At 42.6% G+C, this 19,271-nt stretch overlaps 1 protein-coding gene across 5 annotated transcripts; it reads right to left on the bottom strand.

Annotated features, from left to right (window-relative positions):
* Window position 1: 1 nt before the first annotated feature.
* Window positions 2–18,227, bottom strand: MAEL (maelstrom spermatogenic transposon silencer). 5 transcript variants are annotated; one of them, XR_010724690.1, is made up of 14 exons: window positions 17,896–18,100; window positions 17,444–17,530; window positions 15,248–15,350; window positions 13,156–13,311; window positions 12,634–12,675; window positions 11,893–12,020; window positions 11,086–11,140; window positions 10,614–10,755; window positions 9,827–9,889; window positions 9,062–9,194; window positions 8,776–8,854; window positions 7,866–8,007; window positions 6,346–6,448; window positions 2–5,755 (listed from the first exon to the last, which is right to left on the bottom strand). XR_010724690.1 is itself a non-coding variant. In XM_066208091.1 (13 exons), exons 1-12 carry the CDS (start codon window positions 18,073–18,075, stop codon window positions 7,892–7,894), a joined length of 1,284 nt encoding a protein of 427 aa, XP_066064188.1. In that variant the 5' UTR covers window positions 18,076–18,100; the 3' UTR covers window positions 4,613–6,448; window positions 7,866–7,891. The 5 variants fall into 5 exon arrangements, 4 of the variants coding, with proteins under 4 accessions (XP_066064191.1, XP_066064188.1, XP_066064198.1 ...); XM_066208091.1 differs by having other exon boundaries at window positions 4,613–6,448; XM_066208101.1 differs by lacking the exon at window positions 17,896–18,100 and adding an exon at window positions 18,155–18,227 and having other exon boundaries at window positions 4,648–6,448; window positions 17,444–17,520.
* Window positions 18,228–19,271: the final 1,044 nt, after the last annotated feature.

The following is a 19,271-nucleotide window of genomic DNA, read 5'->3' on the forward strand; positions in this document are numbered from 1 at the left end:
TATGGAAAAACATAATCGATGACCAATGAGTCTCCTGTTTGGGACAACAGTGCATAATAATGTCACAGATAAGGTAAGAACTGAGATGGGCAGCTGACAAGAACTAGAAACAATCCAGCCTATTTACTGTCAGACTCCTGAATTTCTGAGTTCTAGCTCCCCCAGTTCCTAATTTTCATTCCATTACTCTTTCCTCCTGATTCTTGCACGGGCAAGTCAGAAATAGTCCATTGCTCCCGCTGCTTCTGAGGAAATGACAATGTGAGAGCATGTGCATGGCAAGTACCTCCTTAATTTAAAAAAAAAGGGGGGGGGGAGGGGAAAGAAGAGGGAAAAATAGCTTTTTATTCAAAATGGTAACAATTTAATCAGAAGCACTGCATTTTATCTGCAAGATGCATGCAAATGTGGAGGGAACTCCTACCACTGGTGTCTTTGGAAGAGAATGGACTGTCCATCCCCAAGGACTATCAACGGGTATTAAATCTAATTAACAGCTTTTTGAGGTTGGTTGCCTTTTTTTTTTCTTGGGGTTTTTTGAGAGATACGTTTGCAGTAAAATATTTATCCTTTCAAAGTTCTCTATTGCATCTTCAACTTTGGGAGTTTCAGAAACTTACAGCAATGCCTCCCACATACCCTTTACCCCCAAACAGTGACTGTAATAAAAATCTAAAATTTAACTTCAAAGAAGAACCAGCCATCCTCCTACACATGACCAGCATTTTCTAGATTTCAAACTACGAAAATCACCCTACCAGAACTGTAATTCTGGCTTGCTTTCTGGCTGCCTTTGTTTTACATAATACTTGAAATGCAATTACTGATTTGTAGTAATAACAACTGCAAAGACCTACAACAGGAGTTCTTTACAAAGAACACACAAATCCAAGTCACTCAGGCAATGGATAACCTGAAATGCAAGACATTCTGAGGACCTTTTCTCATGATGCATGACAAAACATTGCAAAAATGGATGGCTAAAAAAGAACATTTCACAGATAAGCTGAAGACAGATAAAAAAATGAAGCGCACAGCTCAGAAGCAGAGCCGGTATGTATTCCACTCTCATTGTAACAAGCAAGTATAGCGTGAATTATCTAATTACCATTGTAACACATTTCTACTGTGAAACAAAAGCTATTTCTTTTATAAATGTTACAGACATTATTAGTCAGCACAACCTGTTTCCTCCACCAAAACCCTGTGCCTGAAGAGGGCTTCTGCTGAGGGGTAACAGTGGATTCTCAAAGACCTTAACTGGAAAGTCCAGCAAAAGGGCTTGAAAGTTATCAGTAGAATAATGCCAGAATAGAGCCAGAAACTGGTTGTGGCCACTAAACCATTGTAACACTCTGCTACCTGTCTGTCCCACACTCTTCACTTTTAGCATAGGTGAAGCTTCATTGCTGTTTGTCAGCTGAAGTCTTCAAGTAACACTTGCACAGTTATCATTTTAGGCATGAAGGAAAATACACATTAGCAGTAAGCAACTGCACTAAGTTGTCTAAAGAAACCAGCCACAAAACATGGAGGAGTTTACAAAGTGACCCCCACGCCCATGAATTTATTTCTCAGTGAGCAGATTCCATAAGAATTAGCAGAGAAAAAGCAAGAGAGTCCAACTTGACAACATTTAAACCAGAACTACTTCAAGTTCTGCACTGAGAAATAAACTAAGTGACAGCACATGAGATAATACAGTGCTGCTTATCATTTTTTACCTTTTAAAAAATACCTTGGAAGTAGTGCATTTATCAGAATGCTTTATGTGTTTTTCCTCAACCAATTTGTTCTACTCTGTCAGCCAGCAATGCACAAACACATTCAAACTCATGCCTTATTCCAGGGCTTTGCTGTGACTGAATTAATTTCCTGCCTGTCTTGTATGTTTTTTGAAGCAGGAATAACTCCAAGAGTTACCTGTAGTATAGCCACAACCTTTTGCAAAATTAAACCAGCAATAATAAAACTGGAGGCAAGATAAATTAAGCTAGGGATACTTAACTAATTCCAATGAGTTAATATATGCATACATTACTTCAATAACCACTTCCCTCAGAAGGCCGGAAGGAGGGTGAAAATGTACGACCAGGCAGAAAAGTAAATTCCTACTTTATACTTTACAAAGCAAACAGTAAACTACTGTTATATTCAACGTTCTTTATTCACAAACCAACCACAGAAATCCAACAGGCAAAATTTAGCATTGGTAAATCCATGCTGACTCTTTCCAGTCCCCCACTTCTCCTTCATGTACCCACAAACACATTCCAAGAGGGCTTGCTCCATGATTTTTCCACGGAGTGCAGTGGAACTGAGCAGCCCAGGCTTTCCTAGATCACCCTTTAGACAGATGGGTGCAGTATTTGCCCCCCATTGCTGTGGACTGCCTGTGCTCTCTGTGACCTTCCAAAGTGAGAAAACAGCCTCGAGAAAGTGTCTGTCAGCTTCCTCAGCATCCTGGGATGCAGCACATCTGGCTTGAGGGATTGCACGGGTCTGGAACTCCCACTGCTGCTGTTCTCCTCCCTGAACCCTTTCCTGAGCACAGATCTGCTTTCCAAACATCCCTACAGCCCTGGGCAGTGTTTATGGATTCTTCCTTTGTAGCCTACACCTGCTTCTCCCTCCCTTACACAGCACTAGGACACAGCCACGGGATCCCTGTGAAGACAAGAGTCTTCCCAATCCATCTCCCTGCATTCCTGGATTGCTCTTGTGTTTGGGAGACAGTGTTCTTAATGCACTGCCAACCTTAATGCTACTTCACCCCACAGAGCCGGCCCCAGGGATCCCAGCCCTCCTCACTTCCCACACAACCACCAAGATCTGCTCTCACTGCCTTCCCCACTCTTCCCAGGATCTTGGGAAGTATTTCCAGTGTTACACACACACAAAAGCTGGTGCTGCCACAGCCCACTTCAAGATCCAGTACAGTGCACAATCCACAACTTGTCAGAAAGACGAGAGTTAATTATCTCACCATCCTTGTTGCTAGAGCAACTGCACTCCGTTTCTGTTTATCTGTATCAACTGTTCCAGGAAAGATACTGAGGCAGTGCTCTGGCTGATGAAGTTCACAGCACAATGATCAAACCTCCAAGATTAATTCTGGATGTGTTGGAGCCACTACTAAATTTATTACAGCCCAACATAAGGGCACTTGTAACTTCTGCTGCACTTCACCTGTTCACTAGGGATTGAAGGGAATTATTTGAAAATGGCAGTTAGAGAAGTTTATGGGAGCCTCTAGGACAGAACCATGGAAAAGTGAGGAAACAAAGATAATACAGGGTTAGATTAATAGAAGTGTTTGCCAATTTCTTCATTTTACTAAATCATTGCAAGAAAATTTATTGGCTGGCCACTCTAGGGTGACAGTAAGTGATGATAGTCCTGCAGAAGTCATCAGGAGGGCAGAAGCTAGATAACAAACTTGTTTTCCTCCTGCTCCACCACAGCACATTTACTCTGCCAAAAGGAATGATGTTGTTAAAGCCTTTGCAGTCAGCTGCAGCTACTTCTATCTATCAACCAGAAAATAAACTCAGTTTCGCACATATACTTGAGTCACTTCACTTTTGGGCAAAATTTGAAATCCTTGCGAGCAGAAAGGGTTAGCAGTTTTTATTTCAACTAAGAAGTCAAAAAGCACAGCCCCTCTATGATTATTATGCAGGTTTTTAAAAAACTTACCAGGAAAAGGAAAATACAACCTATTTTACAAGGAAATTGAGATAGGGTTTCCTAGCATACAGGTTTTCATTCACCCAAAACAAGCACTTATTCAGAAGAATCTGACCTTCAGCACACCACCACCTGACTGTGACAGCTCAAAACCCAGAATCCCTGAAATGGCAGCAAGTTTCCTAGTGGGGAATGACTCAGCACGGACCTCACTCCGGGCAGCTGGCACAGGACACACCCCATGGAATGAGGATCAGCTGTTGCTGTTTGATCCAGGATCACAGCACTGCTTTCTCCAACCAGACACCTGACAGATCCCCCACACAGAAAATCCCCACCAAATTACTGCCTTGTTTCTATCTTTTAGGATTTGGATGAGTGACACATTGCCAGGGATGCAATGAAGATTTATCTTACTGTAGACACAGCAAACACCCTCTGGTAACAAAGTAGTTATAATGCAGATCCCAGAACTGGCACAGGCATCAAAAGTCAAGAGATAATAACGTGGCTTCCCTTCCCACACATCACTCACTGTCCAGCTCCTTTCCTCACACTTGGGAGGTGAGGAGGGAGAGCTGCTCCCCATGTGAGAGAGCAGCTGGAACGCAGAGCTCCACCTGGGAACACACAATGAGCCCCGCTGAATCTCATCCTTACGGACAAGAAATAACTGCTCATGGATGTGAAAGCCAGAGGGCAAATTCAGCTTCTGTAACCACAAGACAGTGGAATCTAGGATCCAAGAAGGAAAACAGCAAAAAGCAGCATCAGAGTCCTGGACCTCAGAAGAGCAGTCCTTGGCCTTGTTCAGAGATCTACCTGGAAGATTCCTGTGGCACAGGACGCTGGAAAGAGGTCCAGGCGAGCCTGGTGATTTTTCAAGTATCACCTCCTCCAAGACAAGGAGAGGTCGAGCAAAGAGCTCCTGACAGAACTCACCCCTGAAAAGGAAACACACAGCAGACAGCAGCAGGGACAAGTGACTGGGGAGAGAAACACAGAGGTGCTGTGTGTGTGCAGGGATAGGAAAGCCAAAGCACACCCAAAGCTGCACCCGGTGAAGCAGATGGAAGGCAAAAAGAAGGATTGCTGTGGGTGCAGCTGAGTGGGAATGGGCAGCTGGTCGTGAAGGACAAGACTAAGGCCACCTCCACCTTGAGCTTTAATGGTAAGATCAGCCTTCCAAAGCAAAATTCAAATTAAAGGTGTCTAAACCAGGTCTTGCTCTATCTACAGTATATGTGTGTGCATCTGAGAGAAAGCTGGAACTTCTGCCATGCCCCATGGTTCCTGCAGTTTACTGGAAGGAGAAGGTGGAAAAGCCAGCAATGCTTAAGTAACAGCTAAATCAAAAGCAGCAGCAACTGCTGCTTACTCTCTGTTAATACACTTTATTTCTCAGTATCAGTTACACACTCTATATAGAATGTAAAAGAATATGATTACAGGTCAAGGTACTGATGTAGACTAGACCAGCAAAGCTGTCACTACAGTCATTGTTTTCATGACAATTCTCAGACAACTGCTCTGGCCAAAACCTTTAGAGTAGCAAATTCAACCACTTGTCTACTACTATAACAAGAGCAAAAATACCTAATAACGTTGCACTGTGTGTGTTAAACCAGGATGAGTTTTTACCCACTCCTGTCAGCTGCTCTAACACAAGGGCAGAAAGTCATGTCTGACAGAATCTGATGTCTCCTTTATGAAAACAGCTCTTCAGCCAGTTCAACAGATGTGTTACCAAACACCCACAACACAGTGTGTTGTCACCATTACATTTTAACCTGTCGAAGGCACATGCTTAGAGCTCCCAGGCCGCACCCCCAAACTCTGCCCTCTCTTGGTTTTGTGTCCCCTTGAGAATTTTGTCCCGATTTTGACACAGTTCATGCCTTGCCCGTACTACTCCTGGCACTTTGGAAGTGGGCTAAGGTTGCAGTCCCTCATCTTTCCTTTCCTTAAAGGAGAGAAGCATTACTTTATTGTGCTTGTTTTTCAGAGTTTATTTTTCCAGAAATCAACCAGAGTTGCAAACTGCAGAACAGCCAGGGAAGCAGAGCTGCAAAATGAAAGCATTTTCTATCATCCTTCAACAACTGTTAGGGTTCCCCCCAATAAATACAGAGTAACAGTATGAAATGGGCTACTTCAAGTTAGTGTACTCATTCTAATGGCACAGATCTTCTGATTTTCACTACGAAAAAGCCCCTCTAGAGTTGTTGGTTATTACAGTAAGACAGTTACTGCCCCAGTTAACAGCCCACTGCCTACAGCATATAATTAGATCTTCTACATCTTATGTGCTATTTTAATTTACAGGTGGTAAAGCACAGACATGCCATGGAATCCTTACAGCATTTTCCCACTTCTGCTCACATTCTTTATCTCAGTCTTGATATTTAATACATCAAGCTTAGTAAAAAACATTCTTAGGTTTGTGTACTTAACACTGAGTAAGCATTTTAACAATAATTTTTAATGCATTCTCTCCTGCATAAGAACTGAAACAAACTTTTATTGCAACAGTGAACTCTGAAAAATACTTCAAAAATGATAGTTCTGTACATCGGGAAATATCAATGCAGCAATGGCTGCCAGTTAAGGAACTTGGACAGCTCTACACAAATGCAAAAAAGCCTTTAGCACTACCTGATAGACACTCTCAGTCTGTTACAACACTCCCAGGTATATTTCAGCCTTAGAGTTTTATGGTCCCTTATTTGGTGAAAATCAGCAGGTAGGACAGCAGCCTCTGAGGAAGGAAACGGAGAATCAATTGAGGAAATTCAGTGATAAAGGTGAACAGTTAGGTAAGAACAGAAATGCTTCAGTGATCCCAAAACCCTGGAAAAAAGGGTTCAACCGGCCTTACAGCAACTGTAACAGGTTTCCCAACTAAATCAGCCCTTGGCCTTTCCTGATGCACTGATCAGCATGCTCAAACAAACCCCTTATTTTGGCTGCATTTTGGGTTTTGCTTGCATTTGTTTTGTTGGGTTTTTTTTCCTTATTCAAGGGAATGAACCACCTCATCTTGAGTTTCAGTACAAGGAACGAAATCTTCACACAGTTAGTTGCTATGGAAATAGTATTTCAAAACTGGACATCTGTTGGTACAAAACCTAGGAACAACTTAACAAAATAAGCTCTTATTTCTCAGAATCACTTGCTTAGGAGGCACATGGACTAAGCACAAGGTTCAGACAGACAACTTTTTGGGGATTAGTCCAAGCACTACCTCCATAAAAAGGAGTATCTAACTTCCCTAGAAAATGTCAGACAGTGTCCCACTTTTTTATGTGTCCCCAAATAATCATGACTGGTATCTACCCAGCCTGACTAAACTCTTGGGAAATATATCAGTTTGAATTTGATACTCTTAAAAAAAAAAAGCCCAAAACCAAACCAACCCCATAACACCTACACTTCTCTTCAGTCTCTAAGTTTAAGAGACATGTATTTCTTAAAAAGAAAACTGATGCAAATAAAAAAAAACCCAAAAACCTATGCTGTACTTGTTCTTGATGTATATAATACAGTCTGTGCCTCTAAGAACATTAACAGATAGATAAATTTGCCACAGTATTTCTTTCAAGACATTTTATATAAAATCTGCTTTTTTTGCCTTGAAAGACCATTCAAATTTCTCATGGCTAGAACTGATATATCACAGCAAACTTTTGGGACTCCTGACTTTCAATTCTTTCTCCTAGGGCAGCCCTTCACACCTTCAGTGCTTTCCCCCCTGCAAAAGTTTTTGAAGCAAGACTGTTACACACTGAAATCCCATCTTCCACATGCAGGAGATGGGAAGGTTATTAAAAAAAAAGAAATAAAGCAAAAAGTTTAAGTTGTTTGAAGCCACACTGGTCACCAAAGAATTCTTCTAATTCAATTATATTGATTAATCAATCTTGAATTTGCACTCCATTCATTAAGAAATACAACTAGTACAGAATGCAGTTTTAAAGATGTGATTGTCAGGTCCCCTCGAAATAAATCTTCCTGTAGATAATGAACAAGATTTTTTTTAATCTTCTTTAAATCCACTCAATAGTTTTATCATTCTAACAAGAACTTCAACTGTCAAGGTTTGCACAGAAGATAAAAAACTGCAGTCTGGAGAAAGTGCTAGTTATCTTAGGGAAACAAAGTAAATTAGAATTTACAGCTGTCCTGGATGTGAAAGAGATTTTCAATTCCTGAAAGACTTGGATAGATCAGGTGCACTTCTCAGCAACCGAATGACTCCTCTTCCTTGTACAACACTCGTTTCACAAGGGGAGGTCTTCACACCACCTGGAGAATCACCTATTAAATTAAACACAGTTTGCACATCAAACCAGCCTTTAAAGCTCGCATAAATTAATGGAATTGTTCTTCATACGCTGTGGAGCTGAACCTTTTCAACAGCTCTGACACAAAAAGTCAGGCAGGTCACGTCCCCCATGAACACCAAGACCATCAGGATTTCCAGGTGGAACAGAGTTTACTTCAGCATGAATCTTGTATGTGAGAAATCAAGCTGCAAACTCAGAATTCTTACAGTTATTTATTCTGCAAGCCTGATCCTGTTCCTCTGAAGGTTAGCCATAAAATGCCCAGAAGAACTGAGCTCAGAGGCCTTCTAGCAAAAAAATCCTTCCCGCAAAAAGAGACTTTAAAAGAGAAGTATTTGAGTTGTGACAGGACACCTGCAACAAGGCCCAGCTCAGTCTAATCATATAATGATTTAAGAGCATGGAGAGTATTTTAAACATGGCCCTGCCTCAAAGCACCTGGGCATGGGAATGACTTCATGTAACAGAAAAGTGTACATCAGAGAGCAACATTTCTGAGAAAAACCTGAATTTTCAGAGTCATTTTTGACCCCAAGATTCTGTCCAGTAAAAAAAGGCCAGCTCTTCATGCTTGAGTCTTCAGAAATTCAGTGAAATCCACACACAAGAATAAGCACAGTTCACACAGAGCTGTGCACCACTTACAGACAACATCTAAGACCAGACATTTGAAAAACAACAGCTGAATTAAGTTTAAATATCTCTTTCCACTTAAAAAACGTCCAAGTTTCAAACTCACAATTAGAAAGGACAAACTCCTGATCCTGTCTTGGAAAACCCAAAGGTTTGTCACATCCAGAACTCTCAGCTTTCATTTTCTGTATGAAAAAATAAATATTCAAAATAAGGCAGATATATCTGCTAACAAGAAATATACACCACTATCCATCAAACCCATGATCAAAACCCTGAAAGTTCATCAGTCTGCCCAACCTATGTCACAAAGGACAGCACCCAAAGACAGAACAGCTCACCTGAAATTGGCAACTGGAAGTAAATCAGGGTCTCAATTGAAAGAATCTGACCTGGACATGTCCAGCATCTGGTTTCACAATCCTGGTATTCGTGCTTTGATCACAATCAGAGCTTTGCAGAGGGAGATGAGCTGCTGTTAGTGAGACTCCATACGCACTAGCAAAGGATTTGCTGATGCAGTAACTTGACCAAGAGAAAAAGGAAAACAAGAGAAGTTTGGCTAAGAGGGCTGGGATGCTGATGTGTGGAAGCACAGTATTTTATGCTCTTCAACTGGCAAACAAAAGCAGCCAAAGCCTGAGATGCACAGGACAGATACCAGAGGGCAGAAGGACTTTATGGCAGCATCCCTGCCTCCTTCCAAGACTGTTGTACAACTACACATGAAATAAAAACAACCTGCTTCCCCACATTATCAAATGCAGCACTTGCAAGTATGAAAAGCAACCTTTATTTTTTTCAGGGCACAGCAGTCCATGATGAGTTTTTTGAATGAAAGACTATTTATTACTGTCTCTCTATTTATTATTGTATTAAGTGCTACTACTGCTGTCAAGAGAGATCATAAATGGCATTTCCTTGCTTCCCAACTATTTACTTTTCCTTTCTCCCCACCAAAAGGAACAGAACCTTATGTATCTACATTACATGTTAGGCAGTATAGAAGTTTCCAAAGCAGAGATACGCCAGAGCATACTGAGAATAACCTCTGAAGTCAAACAGTGAATTCTAATGTAATTAACACTCTTCTCACCACTGCAGTGCTAACAAAATAAAAGCCATCACGCTGGAGACAACTCCCCAGCAACACTCACCCCATTTTCTTACAGGATGCCAGAGCACAGCAGATGATATCATTCTCCTCATGCCACTTGCACCTACATGAAATGAAGCTCAGGCTCATTTCAGAAGCACCTACATTGTTAATCAACAAGAACAATTGGTCTGGCCAGATGAACAAGAAAAAAACATTAAAAATTAAATCTTTTTGTTCCAGTGACCATGCAGCACCTTTAAAATTTCACAGAGTTCAACAGCTTTGTCCTAAGTAGTTTATGCAGAGTTTAAAGTTCTGCTTATCAGGCAACCTGCTTCATGCTGAGGTGGGGGGCAGGGAGAAAAGAGAATCCTAAGAGACAAATGGAATGTAAACCATTTGAACCATTTCAAGTTCCCATTAATGTGAAATAATTCCTCACAGCATAAACATCCTCACTTTCCTCTCCAAATCTGTCTTTTAAAGTACATTCTTCCATTCCCCTTAAGGTCTCCCTCTAGGGTGAAGAGGCTCATGGAAACAGAAAACTGCCTGACTGTAAAAAGATAAAGTGACAATGATGAACCCACTGGATCTTAAAATCCATATTCCAAGCAGAATCCCAAGAACAACTTACATATTTTTTTAAGATCTACTGAAATTTAAGACGGAATTATTGGTTCTTTTCTTAAATTAGCAGCAGAGGAAGCACTAGAGTCTATTTCTAAATTAACTGCATAATCACCCAATATGCTTCTGCAACACTGCAAGCAAATATCCCTTTTTGTACCAACACAGAAGAATCTGGAAGCAGACACATTTACACAAAGAACCACCCAACACACCTGGTGTTACTGGAGAAATCCCACAGGCAGACATCCAGTTTTCTATGCATCCAGACCACGGATGGCTCCTTTTGGTATTTCCTCTGGTACAGCTTCATTATCAGGTCTTCTACAGCAAAAAGCTCCCAGTGGCTCTCAATGCCTACAGTTCAGTGAAAATCCAGGCCAGGAAAAGAGGAGTCACTGAATATCCAGCTCAGCTCATTTCTCAGTCAGTCCCTGTTCACTGCCCAGCCTCCTATCACAGCATCAAAGCACAAAGATATCCCACCAGTGGTTTTAATAAAACCTGGCTTCCTAGAAAGGGGTGGGAGAAAGGAAGAGCATGCAAAGCAGGTCTAGCTATCAGCACCAGCTTTTATGAAAACTTTCAAACATGCTTTTCAGGCAAACAGAGCTGTCCATGATTACACAGCCCTTATTTCTGGGGGTAGGAGGGGAAAAGGATGGACAAAAATGACCCATTTCCTACCTGTTATGCTGGCCATTCGACCAAGACACCAGTTAATTCGGAATCTGTCATTAGACTGGAGGAAAAAAAAGACTTCTGTCATCTCAAAGGAGTACAGCATAAAATTCTGACACTTCCATGACTTCTGACTTGGTCTGAAAAAATCCCCTCCAAACCAAAATTGTTTGTGGCACTGAATGCAACCTCCCTGACAACTATCTTGAAGAGGAACCGAATTTCATGCATACTTCCTTAGAGAGCGCTAATACTTATGGATGGAGCCCAAGATCTTGTCCCTCCCTACTTTTTAAGGATTAAGGTTAGGTTTGAATTGAATTGAAACAAAACACACCTGTTATGAAACTTAAACACCTCTGAATCCTAACATTTAGTTCTGTTCCCTGGAAAATGAAACTTGAGCAAAAATATAAGACACATGTTACTCTCATGGGGAAAAGTGTCATGAAAATGTAAAAATATCCTTCCAAAAAAGCAGGATTTATGACTATTATTGAGCACATCCAATTTAAGTCAAATCTTAGGAGCCCTTAACCAAAGTCATAACAATGTCAGAGAACAACAGACCCTGTTCATCAGTAGATTAGAGCCAGAAGTGCAGGCTGAAAATAAGAAGGCAGAAAATCAGGTCTCTGCTTTATAAAGAGGTTGGCTTCTAGAGGCCATTTCTTCCTGCCCGGAACTGGGACACTTTTTCCAAAGTGTCTTCCCCCACTCATATGCACACTGATTGGGTTTTAGTGCGAAGTATCCCCTTAGCCACCCAAGAGGAGTGAGAGCAGAAGCTGAGGTTTAGAGCTCTGACCATACCCTGCAGAAGAAGCGAGGCTGAGCACCTCTGGCCGGCCGGGCAAACTCCACAAGCTCCCGCAGGACAACGGCATAACAGGAACGGGGAAGGTGAAATCCAGATATCGGGATCTTGTGGGTTTCATCACCTAAGGGAGGGGGGAAAGGGGACAGGACAAAAAACCAACAACAACAACAACCCACAAAGTTGTGAGAAGTCCACTTTCCTTAAGAGATTCCCTCCTCCCTTTTGTCTTTCAGTATACATATACAAATGCACACAAACACACACACCCCTCCCCATAGACAGGGCCTGCTACCAAAACCTTGCTGCTGTCAGCAGCTCTGGGCTGTGAGCAAACACTCACACTCCTGCCCCTTTTAAAAGGCAAGTATCCAAGTATCAGAGGTAGGAAAACACGGGCCAAGTTTGTTCCCTCTGTATACAAGGAGAGGAAATGTCCTAATAGAAACAAACTGGAGTCTGTAAACATTACTGAGGGTCACAAAGGAAACAGGCAGGCTAAGCCAGACACAACAATGGCATAGATATTTTAATTTTGTTAATATATGCCAAGCTGCTAAACACAACTTTTAAATATAAAGCAGTATCTTGGAGTTACCCTGTTGTCAATTAGCACTTCATGCTAAAGATACACACAAGGACTGTAAGACTTACAAAACATTTGGACAGAGGCCAGATAAGCCGAGTCTAGAACTGCACACCTTTGCACATCATTTGTTCTCTCCATCAATACTCACCAGCAGCCTGGCAGTGGTACCGAAAACCACGTGGTGGTACTTCTGCAAAGAACAGGAAAAAGTACAGTCATCACCCAGCACCACCAAGGAGAGGTCCTCAACTCTCAACTGCACACCACAGCTTCACATACAGAAAGGAACTGCTTCATCTTCCCTTGTGGCCTTGTGAAAGTGCCATGACGACTTTTGGAAACGTTATTTTCAGCTATATGCATCTTAAAAAAAGTGCATTGTGGAGTGTGTTTAGGTCCAATGGAGAGAAACACCAATTGGCAGGAAATATAAAGCACAAACATGTACAGGTCCTCCTGGATTTATTCTACCCTCTTTGGAGATACATGCAGTTCTGACACTAACTCTCTTCAGAAACAAGCTCAGCACTGCTCTGACATTTTAAGAAGCCTGACCATTTATAATCAAAGAAATAAACTTGTACTAATACCAGAAGTCTAATCTGGGCAGCAGTGACCCCAGAAAGCCTCTCTCTCACCCCAGCACTTCCCTAACTTTCCTGGAGCTCACCTGGATCTATGAAGTGGTGGAAATCAGCCACGATGCCATCCTGCAGGGAGTACCTGACACACCCAATCTCGCAGGGAAGGAAGCGCTGCTCGCAGTGGGGTGGCAGCTTCCCATAGCTGTAGATGTCCAGGAAGTAGAAGATGTCTGCAACCATTTCTGAAGGAAAAAGGACAAAACCATCTTCAGACAAGACACCAGAGGTTACAGAAGCCATGCTGGCCTCACCTCATGCAGGGAAAGCTTTGGTGAACTTTCTCCTGTGACTGGGTGAAGAAGTGTAGCAATCAAGCAAAGCACAACACAGCTCTTCCTCTGTATCCAAGATGACAAAGTTATGCAGATTCAGGCACACTGGTAGTGCTGATACACCTTTCACAGATCCCACTGTGTGCAGAGATGGGGCAAAAAACCCCAACAAATACAAGCAACTTAAAAAGCCTACCTCCAAACCTACAAGATATTAAGAGGCCTGCAATCCAACAGGAACTATTATTATTTTTAAGGATAGGTCTCTTTCCCCTTTCAGAAAATAAGGTTAGGGAAAAAACCAAATCAGCAGCTGCAAAACAGCCTCACAAGCTAAATTTGGCAGCTTACACCACTTAAATGAGTTGGTAGTAATCTTGTGGGGCAAGGAGATGAGAAGTCTGCTAATTAAAAGGATGGCTTCTCCTCCACCAAATGAGCTCCCATAGAAAGCAGCAAGAATACCCAACACAAACGTTAAGAAACAGATTTATCGTTTACTAATTAAAAAGTATCCAACTATGACAATTGTTTTACAACACACCTTACTCACTCTCTTCATGACTGTAACAAGGCCCTCAGTGAAACTTAACATATTAATCCTTACTCTAAACCCACGTATAAACCCTATTTAATCCTGACTCTAAACTTCTGCCCCCTCATCAAAAAAAATCCTACTTGCTCTACTAGAGATGTGCAACTGTCTTCATACATAAATAATTCTGTGTGCCAGACTTTAGGACATTTAACACCAGTTTCCCTGAGCCTAATGGTCATGCTCCCTTAGGTGGGTCTTAAACTGCATGAGCTGAGGGGCCATAGGAAAGACACCTCTCCTACCTTATGAAAAAAATGGAAACAGCTCCAGGGAACCACACAGAACTTTAACTGAGAAATCCTAAGAGGAGCGTCATGAAATGTATCTCAATTATCCCTGATCATTGTGCCTCTCATTCAGCTGGAAGATCAATTGTGTCGGCTCAAGCCAGCACGATCAGCCCAATCAAATCTGCATCACAACGACAGGGGAGCACGACCCCTGGCACACAGGGCACTAATAAGCATTTCACTTTTTATGGAGCTACTGTTGCTTGCTCCCCCATAACCATGACAACATAAAAACAGTTCCAGAGACTGAGGTAAAAAGCTGGAGCTGAGACTTAACTACACAAGAGACTTACATGAACTGCCTTCCTGACTTGCCTTGTAAGCACCACCTTTTATAATTTTTCAGAATAACACAATATTCATTGGGCAGAAGATTACAAATGTGCTCACTACCCAACTCTAATTAGAGCAACCATTTGAAGACAGGGAACAGGTTAGAAAGGTTTAGTTTTTGAGAGCTCTTTCAATAGAGAAGCAAGTCAGGATGTTATAAAGGCACTGACAGAGTGCATATTCCCTCTCTAATTCTCCCAGTGAGGCCAGGCCCTTGTTTTATTTAATGCCTCTATCATACAAATTTTGAACTTTGATACCTAACAATTCTTAACCCTTTGAAATCAGTACAAGTACTCTTTGATGCTGAACTTGGATTAGGTCTTGTCAAATCAAAAATGCAGGACTTGAAAAATTTACCTTTTCCTTAAAAACCTTGAAGTAACTGTTAAGAAACTGTTAGTGGCTATAAAACAGAGAATAGAATTCTTGGAGGTTGAGGGGGGGGGGAACAGTATCTTCCCTTATGTCCCTCTACCTTTTACAGCAGCAGCCCAGGAGTGTAAAACATCTCACAAAGGTGGCTTTCAACAAAATGAAACAGTCTTTGTACAAGTACCAGTGAGAATATCCTCCAAGGGCACGCTCTCATCTACCAGGATCAACTGCTTGAACATCAGCATACCTTGATCATCTTTCCAGGACAGAGCACAGGCATCTGGCAAACGAGCAGCACTGGGCATCTTTGTGGTCAGAGGGGCAGGAAGTGGATCAGCCCCATTGCAAGCCTGGAAAAGATGAGAAAGTTAAAAAAAAAACCAACTCAAACAACAACAACAAAAGTCTTTCTGCCCCAAATAAAGCCCTTCAGGTACTTATATCAGAGGAAAATGCAATATCCACTAATAGCAGTGGTTAGGTGGAAAAGTTTAAATAAAAAATGCCTGTATACTTGCAGGAAGGCAAGATTTCCCTTCAGTACCTTTGTCAGCTCATTACAACTTTAAAGAACTACAGCTAAATTTACAAAATTTAATACAAAATAAAAAAAAAAAGAGTATTTTCTTATGTTCAACCACTTATCACAGGCAAGGAACTCTTCAAACTGGAATTTAAAACTTTTCTCCATAAGTTATACAAAAAAAAGCACCTGGCACATGTGTTAGCTGTCTTTGACTAGGAAACAGGTTCATGAAAAGCTGATAAAGCCTTAAGGAAGTCACTGGATTGCTCTGAAAATCCATTCATGAATGATAAGCTTTTAATAGGATGGGAAAAGAAACCTGGCAGCCTTACAGAATCTGATCACTCAAACCCAAACCGGGAATAACATCCACACCCAGGTGCACTGACTGCAGATAACCATCTTAGCCAACGTGAACTGGTTATCAGTTTGAACTATTTAAAACAAAATGAGGAATTATTCCCATCTAAGTAAGCTTTGGCCACCTCCAAAAGAGGAAGATGAGTTTTCACTACACAAGTGACCGTGGTTTTCTGTGTACAGGGCTGGGATGAATAAAATGGGAGTACATAATCTCATATATCCATATTTCCCTATTTCCACTGACACAGTAAGGATGGTGATCTTTATTCTGGTAAAGCAATTATTCCTCTCCCTGATTACAACCTTCTAAAATGCTACAACCTGTGGAAGGAAACACAGAAGCCTCCATTTGTGACTTACCTGCCATTTCACTTAGTTCCCTCTGACATATAAAATTGGAGTTTCATTAATTACACACACTCTAAACGACACAACAGTGATGACATTTTAAACAGCTTTTTCCCAGACAGGCAGGCCCCCAAAACCAGAAAACATTGCCTAACAACCCCCTTCTAGTCTAGACTGCCTAATTTAACTAAACCATTTTTACTAGTTACTCCAAACTACAATCATCCTGTCATTCCCTCTATCACCACAGAAGTGTTTTGAAGTCCTGGGATTTATCCTCACTATTAATTCATAGTTCACAGTCATTATCTAGTAATAGAAGTAAATTCAGTACTATCCATTTAGTCAGTCAGTAAATGTGACTTTCTCTCCTTGGACACACAAGTTTTTACACTACCAACAAAGATTAAAATAAATAAGCTGACACCTCACATAACTCAAACTCTTAAGTAACTCTGCTTCAGGGAAGTGCTGGGAGAGAAAAGAGACAGAAACAAACAAACAGGAAAAACACCTTTCCAAGGCAGTAAATAGCAGAAATGATCTGTTTTACCACCATTTCCAACCACAACCATAAACACTTAACTGCCTACTTCCATACAGTTCTCCACAACAGTGTTACTACTCTCTCCCATACCCAACCAACCTAAAAGTAATGGCAGAGTGTTAATTATTCTATTTGTGCACAGGCGGCAACATTTCATTGACCTGGTTCACCACACAGCTCCTCCAGAACAACTCATCAGCTGCCTTTAATACGTGCTTTCGGGCCACCAGACAAGAACCACCTAAACCAAGGACACCCGCAAAGCAAAAACCACGTGAACCTGTAACAAAAAGTAACACCAATTCACAGGATAAATAAATAAATTTAAAAATTAAGTCGGGCACTGCAAAATACGGTTAAACATAAAGCTAGGGTGTTAGAGAACTGCATTTTACTTTACTACATTCTACTTTAAAGAGCACAGAGGAACAAGTTGTGATGGTTTAAAGAGGTACCAAGGATTTTTACCGTCAATTTAAGCCAGAACAATTATCTGCATAACTTCATAATGTCATGCATTCCTACTGCAGCCACAACCTCCAGAGGCTGGAGGATGTGGAGAGCGGGTGGAACTTCCACAGCATCCTACGGACCTGAACACACAGGGCCCAATACCATTTACTCCTCCTTACTGAAGGTGTTCCATCCTCAGCATTTACCTTCTTTACTGTCTTCTGAGGGTGTTTCTTGCTGTTCCACTTACGAGCCTTCTCTACGTACGTTGCCTTCTCTTCCTCTGCCAGGGACTCGAAGGAAAATTAGCAGTTATAAAAAGGTGTCGACCACTCCCCTCCCTAGAGCAGTCCCACAAACCAACAAGAGATCGCTCCTGCACTTCCGAAGGACATCATCGACGGCTGCCAAGCCGACTCAAACACTCCCACTCACTTTTTTTCCTAACAACGCGGTAAGCCTTGACTGCTAACACCCAGCGAGGTGAAGGATCTCCGAGTGAGGACACCCACAAACAAGAAACCTCCTGGACGCCAACACCCCACAAAAACCAGAGCTGAGGGCAGGACGGCACAGCCACCTGCGGCCACACAGGGCGGCCATGTGAATGGCGCCAGCCCGCCCTCCGGGAAGGGCGCCGCCGCCCTCCCGCCCTCACCTCCCACGCCTGGGAGCAGTAGGGGACGGCGTCCGCCACAGGGACCTCGGGCAGCTGCTCGCGCACGAACCAGGCGAAGGGAGTGCGGGGGCGGCCGCGCCGAGCCATGGCCTCGCCGAAGGGCGCTGCCGAAGGGCGCTGCCCACGGGCGCCGGCAGTGGCGGCGGCGCGGCCCCTCATGAGCGGCGGCCGGGGCGGCGCCTTCCCGCCCCGCCGGCTGGGGCGGCGCTCCCGGGCTTGGCTTTCGCGTGCTCCTCACCGGCCATAAAGGAGGATTATCGGCGGGATGGATGGCGGCCCACGAGCTCCAAGGATCACAGAACGCTGAGGAGTTGAAATGGACCTTGAAGATGATGGAGTTCCGGGGACGCTTTGAGCTCCGTTGCTCAGAGCTTCGTCCAGCCCGGCCTTGAACGCTTTCCAGGGATGGGCAACTTCCCTGGGCAACCTGTTCCCGTGCCTCACCGCCCTCACTGTAGGGAATGTCTTTCTAATAGCCAGCCTAGGTTTCCTGCCTTTCATAAGATAAAGCAGGATGTTGTATGTCAGCGGAATCAGATGAGCGGTTAGCACCCCTTAGTCCAGGATATCCTGTAGCAAACAAGCTCTGCGGGTGAAGTAAATCAAGGTGTTGGTATATGTATCGTCAGCTTGGCAAAAGGCTTAAGGCCCACGCATCCTGTAGAATCCTGAAATCATCAGGGTTGGAAGAGACCGTTAAGATAATCCAGTCAAACCATCAACCCAGCACTATCACTGTAACCCCTAAACCACAAAACCGCATCATCCAGTGTCAGGTCCAGATGCCTCTTGAACATATCTGGATATAGCTGAACTAACTTCATTGTAATTATCAAAAATCACGCCTCCAGGTCAAAAAGATCCCTGCCTAGGTGAACGTTCTTCCCCTGAGCATGCATAGGGGTCAGGTGGGATTATGTAATTGTAATTATTACCAATCATACTTGGGAGGTTACTAACACAACATTTTTGTGTGTAAGTAGTGGCATGGAAAACCCAGTGGGCTGTGCTGGATTTGTGAAATACCACCAAGCACCCAGGCTTGTGCTACTCCAAAATAAGTAAATAATCAATATGTCTCTCAAGTGTGTAATTACTGGCTTGTTGTGCACCACGTAGGTGAATCTGAATTTTGTGGATAACAACCTCACAGCAGGTCCTGATGAGAGTGGCATGGCTTCTTTTCTTAAGTTTTTATTTTTTTAATGTTCTTTGAGTGCTGAAGGATAAGAAATACCCGATGGGAGCAGGAGCTTGCACCAGGTTCAGGAAGGAGAAGGGGAAAAAGCAGAGACCAACTTCAGGTGAGAACTCTGGGTTTAGTTTTGAGATATATGGCAGGAAAGTGGAGGAGA

This window comes from Chamaea fasciata, unplaced genomic scaffold (assembly GCF_029207755.1).
Source record: "Chamaea fasciata isolate MVZ Bird 193981 ecotype frontalis unplaced genomic scaffold, bChaFas1.0.hap1 SCAF_2, whole genome shotgun sequence".
Taxonomy (NCBI): Eukaryota; Metazoa; Chordata; class Aves; order Passeriformes; family Sylviidae; genus Chamaea; species Chamaea fasciata.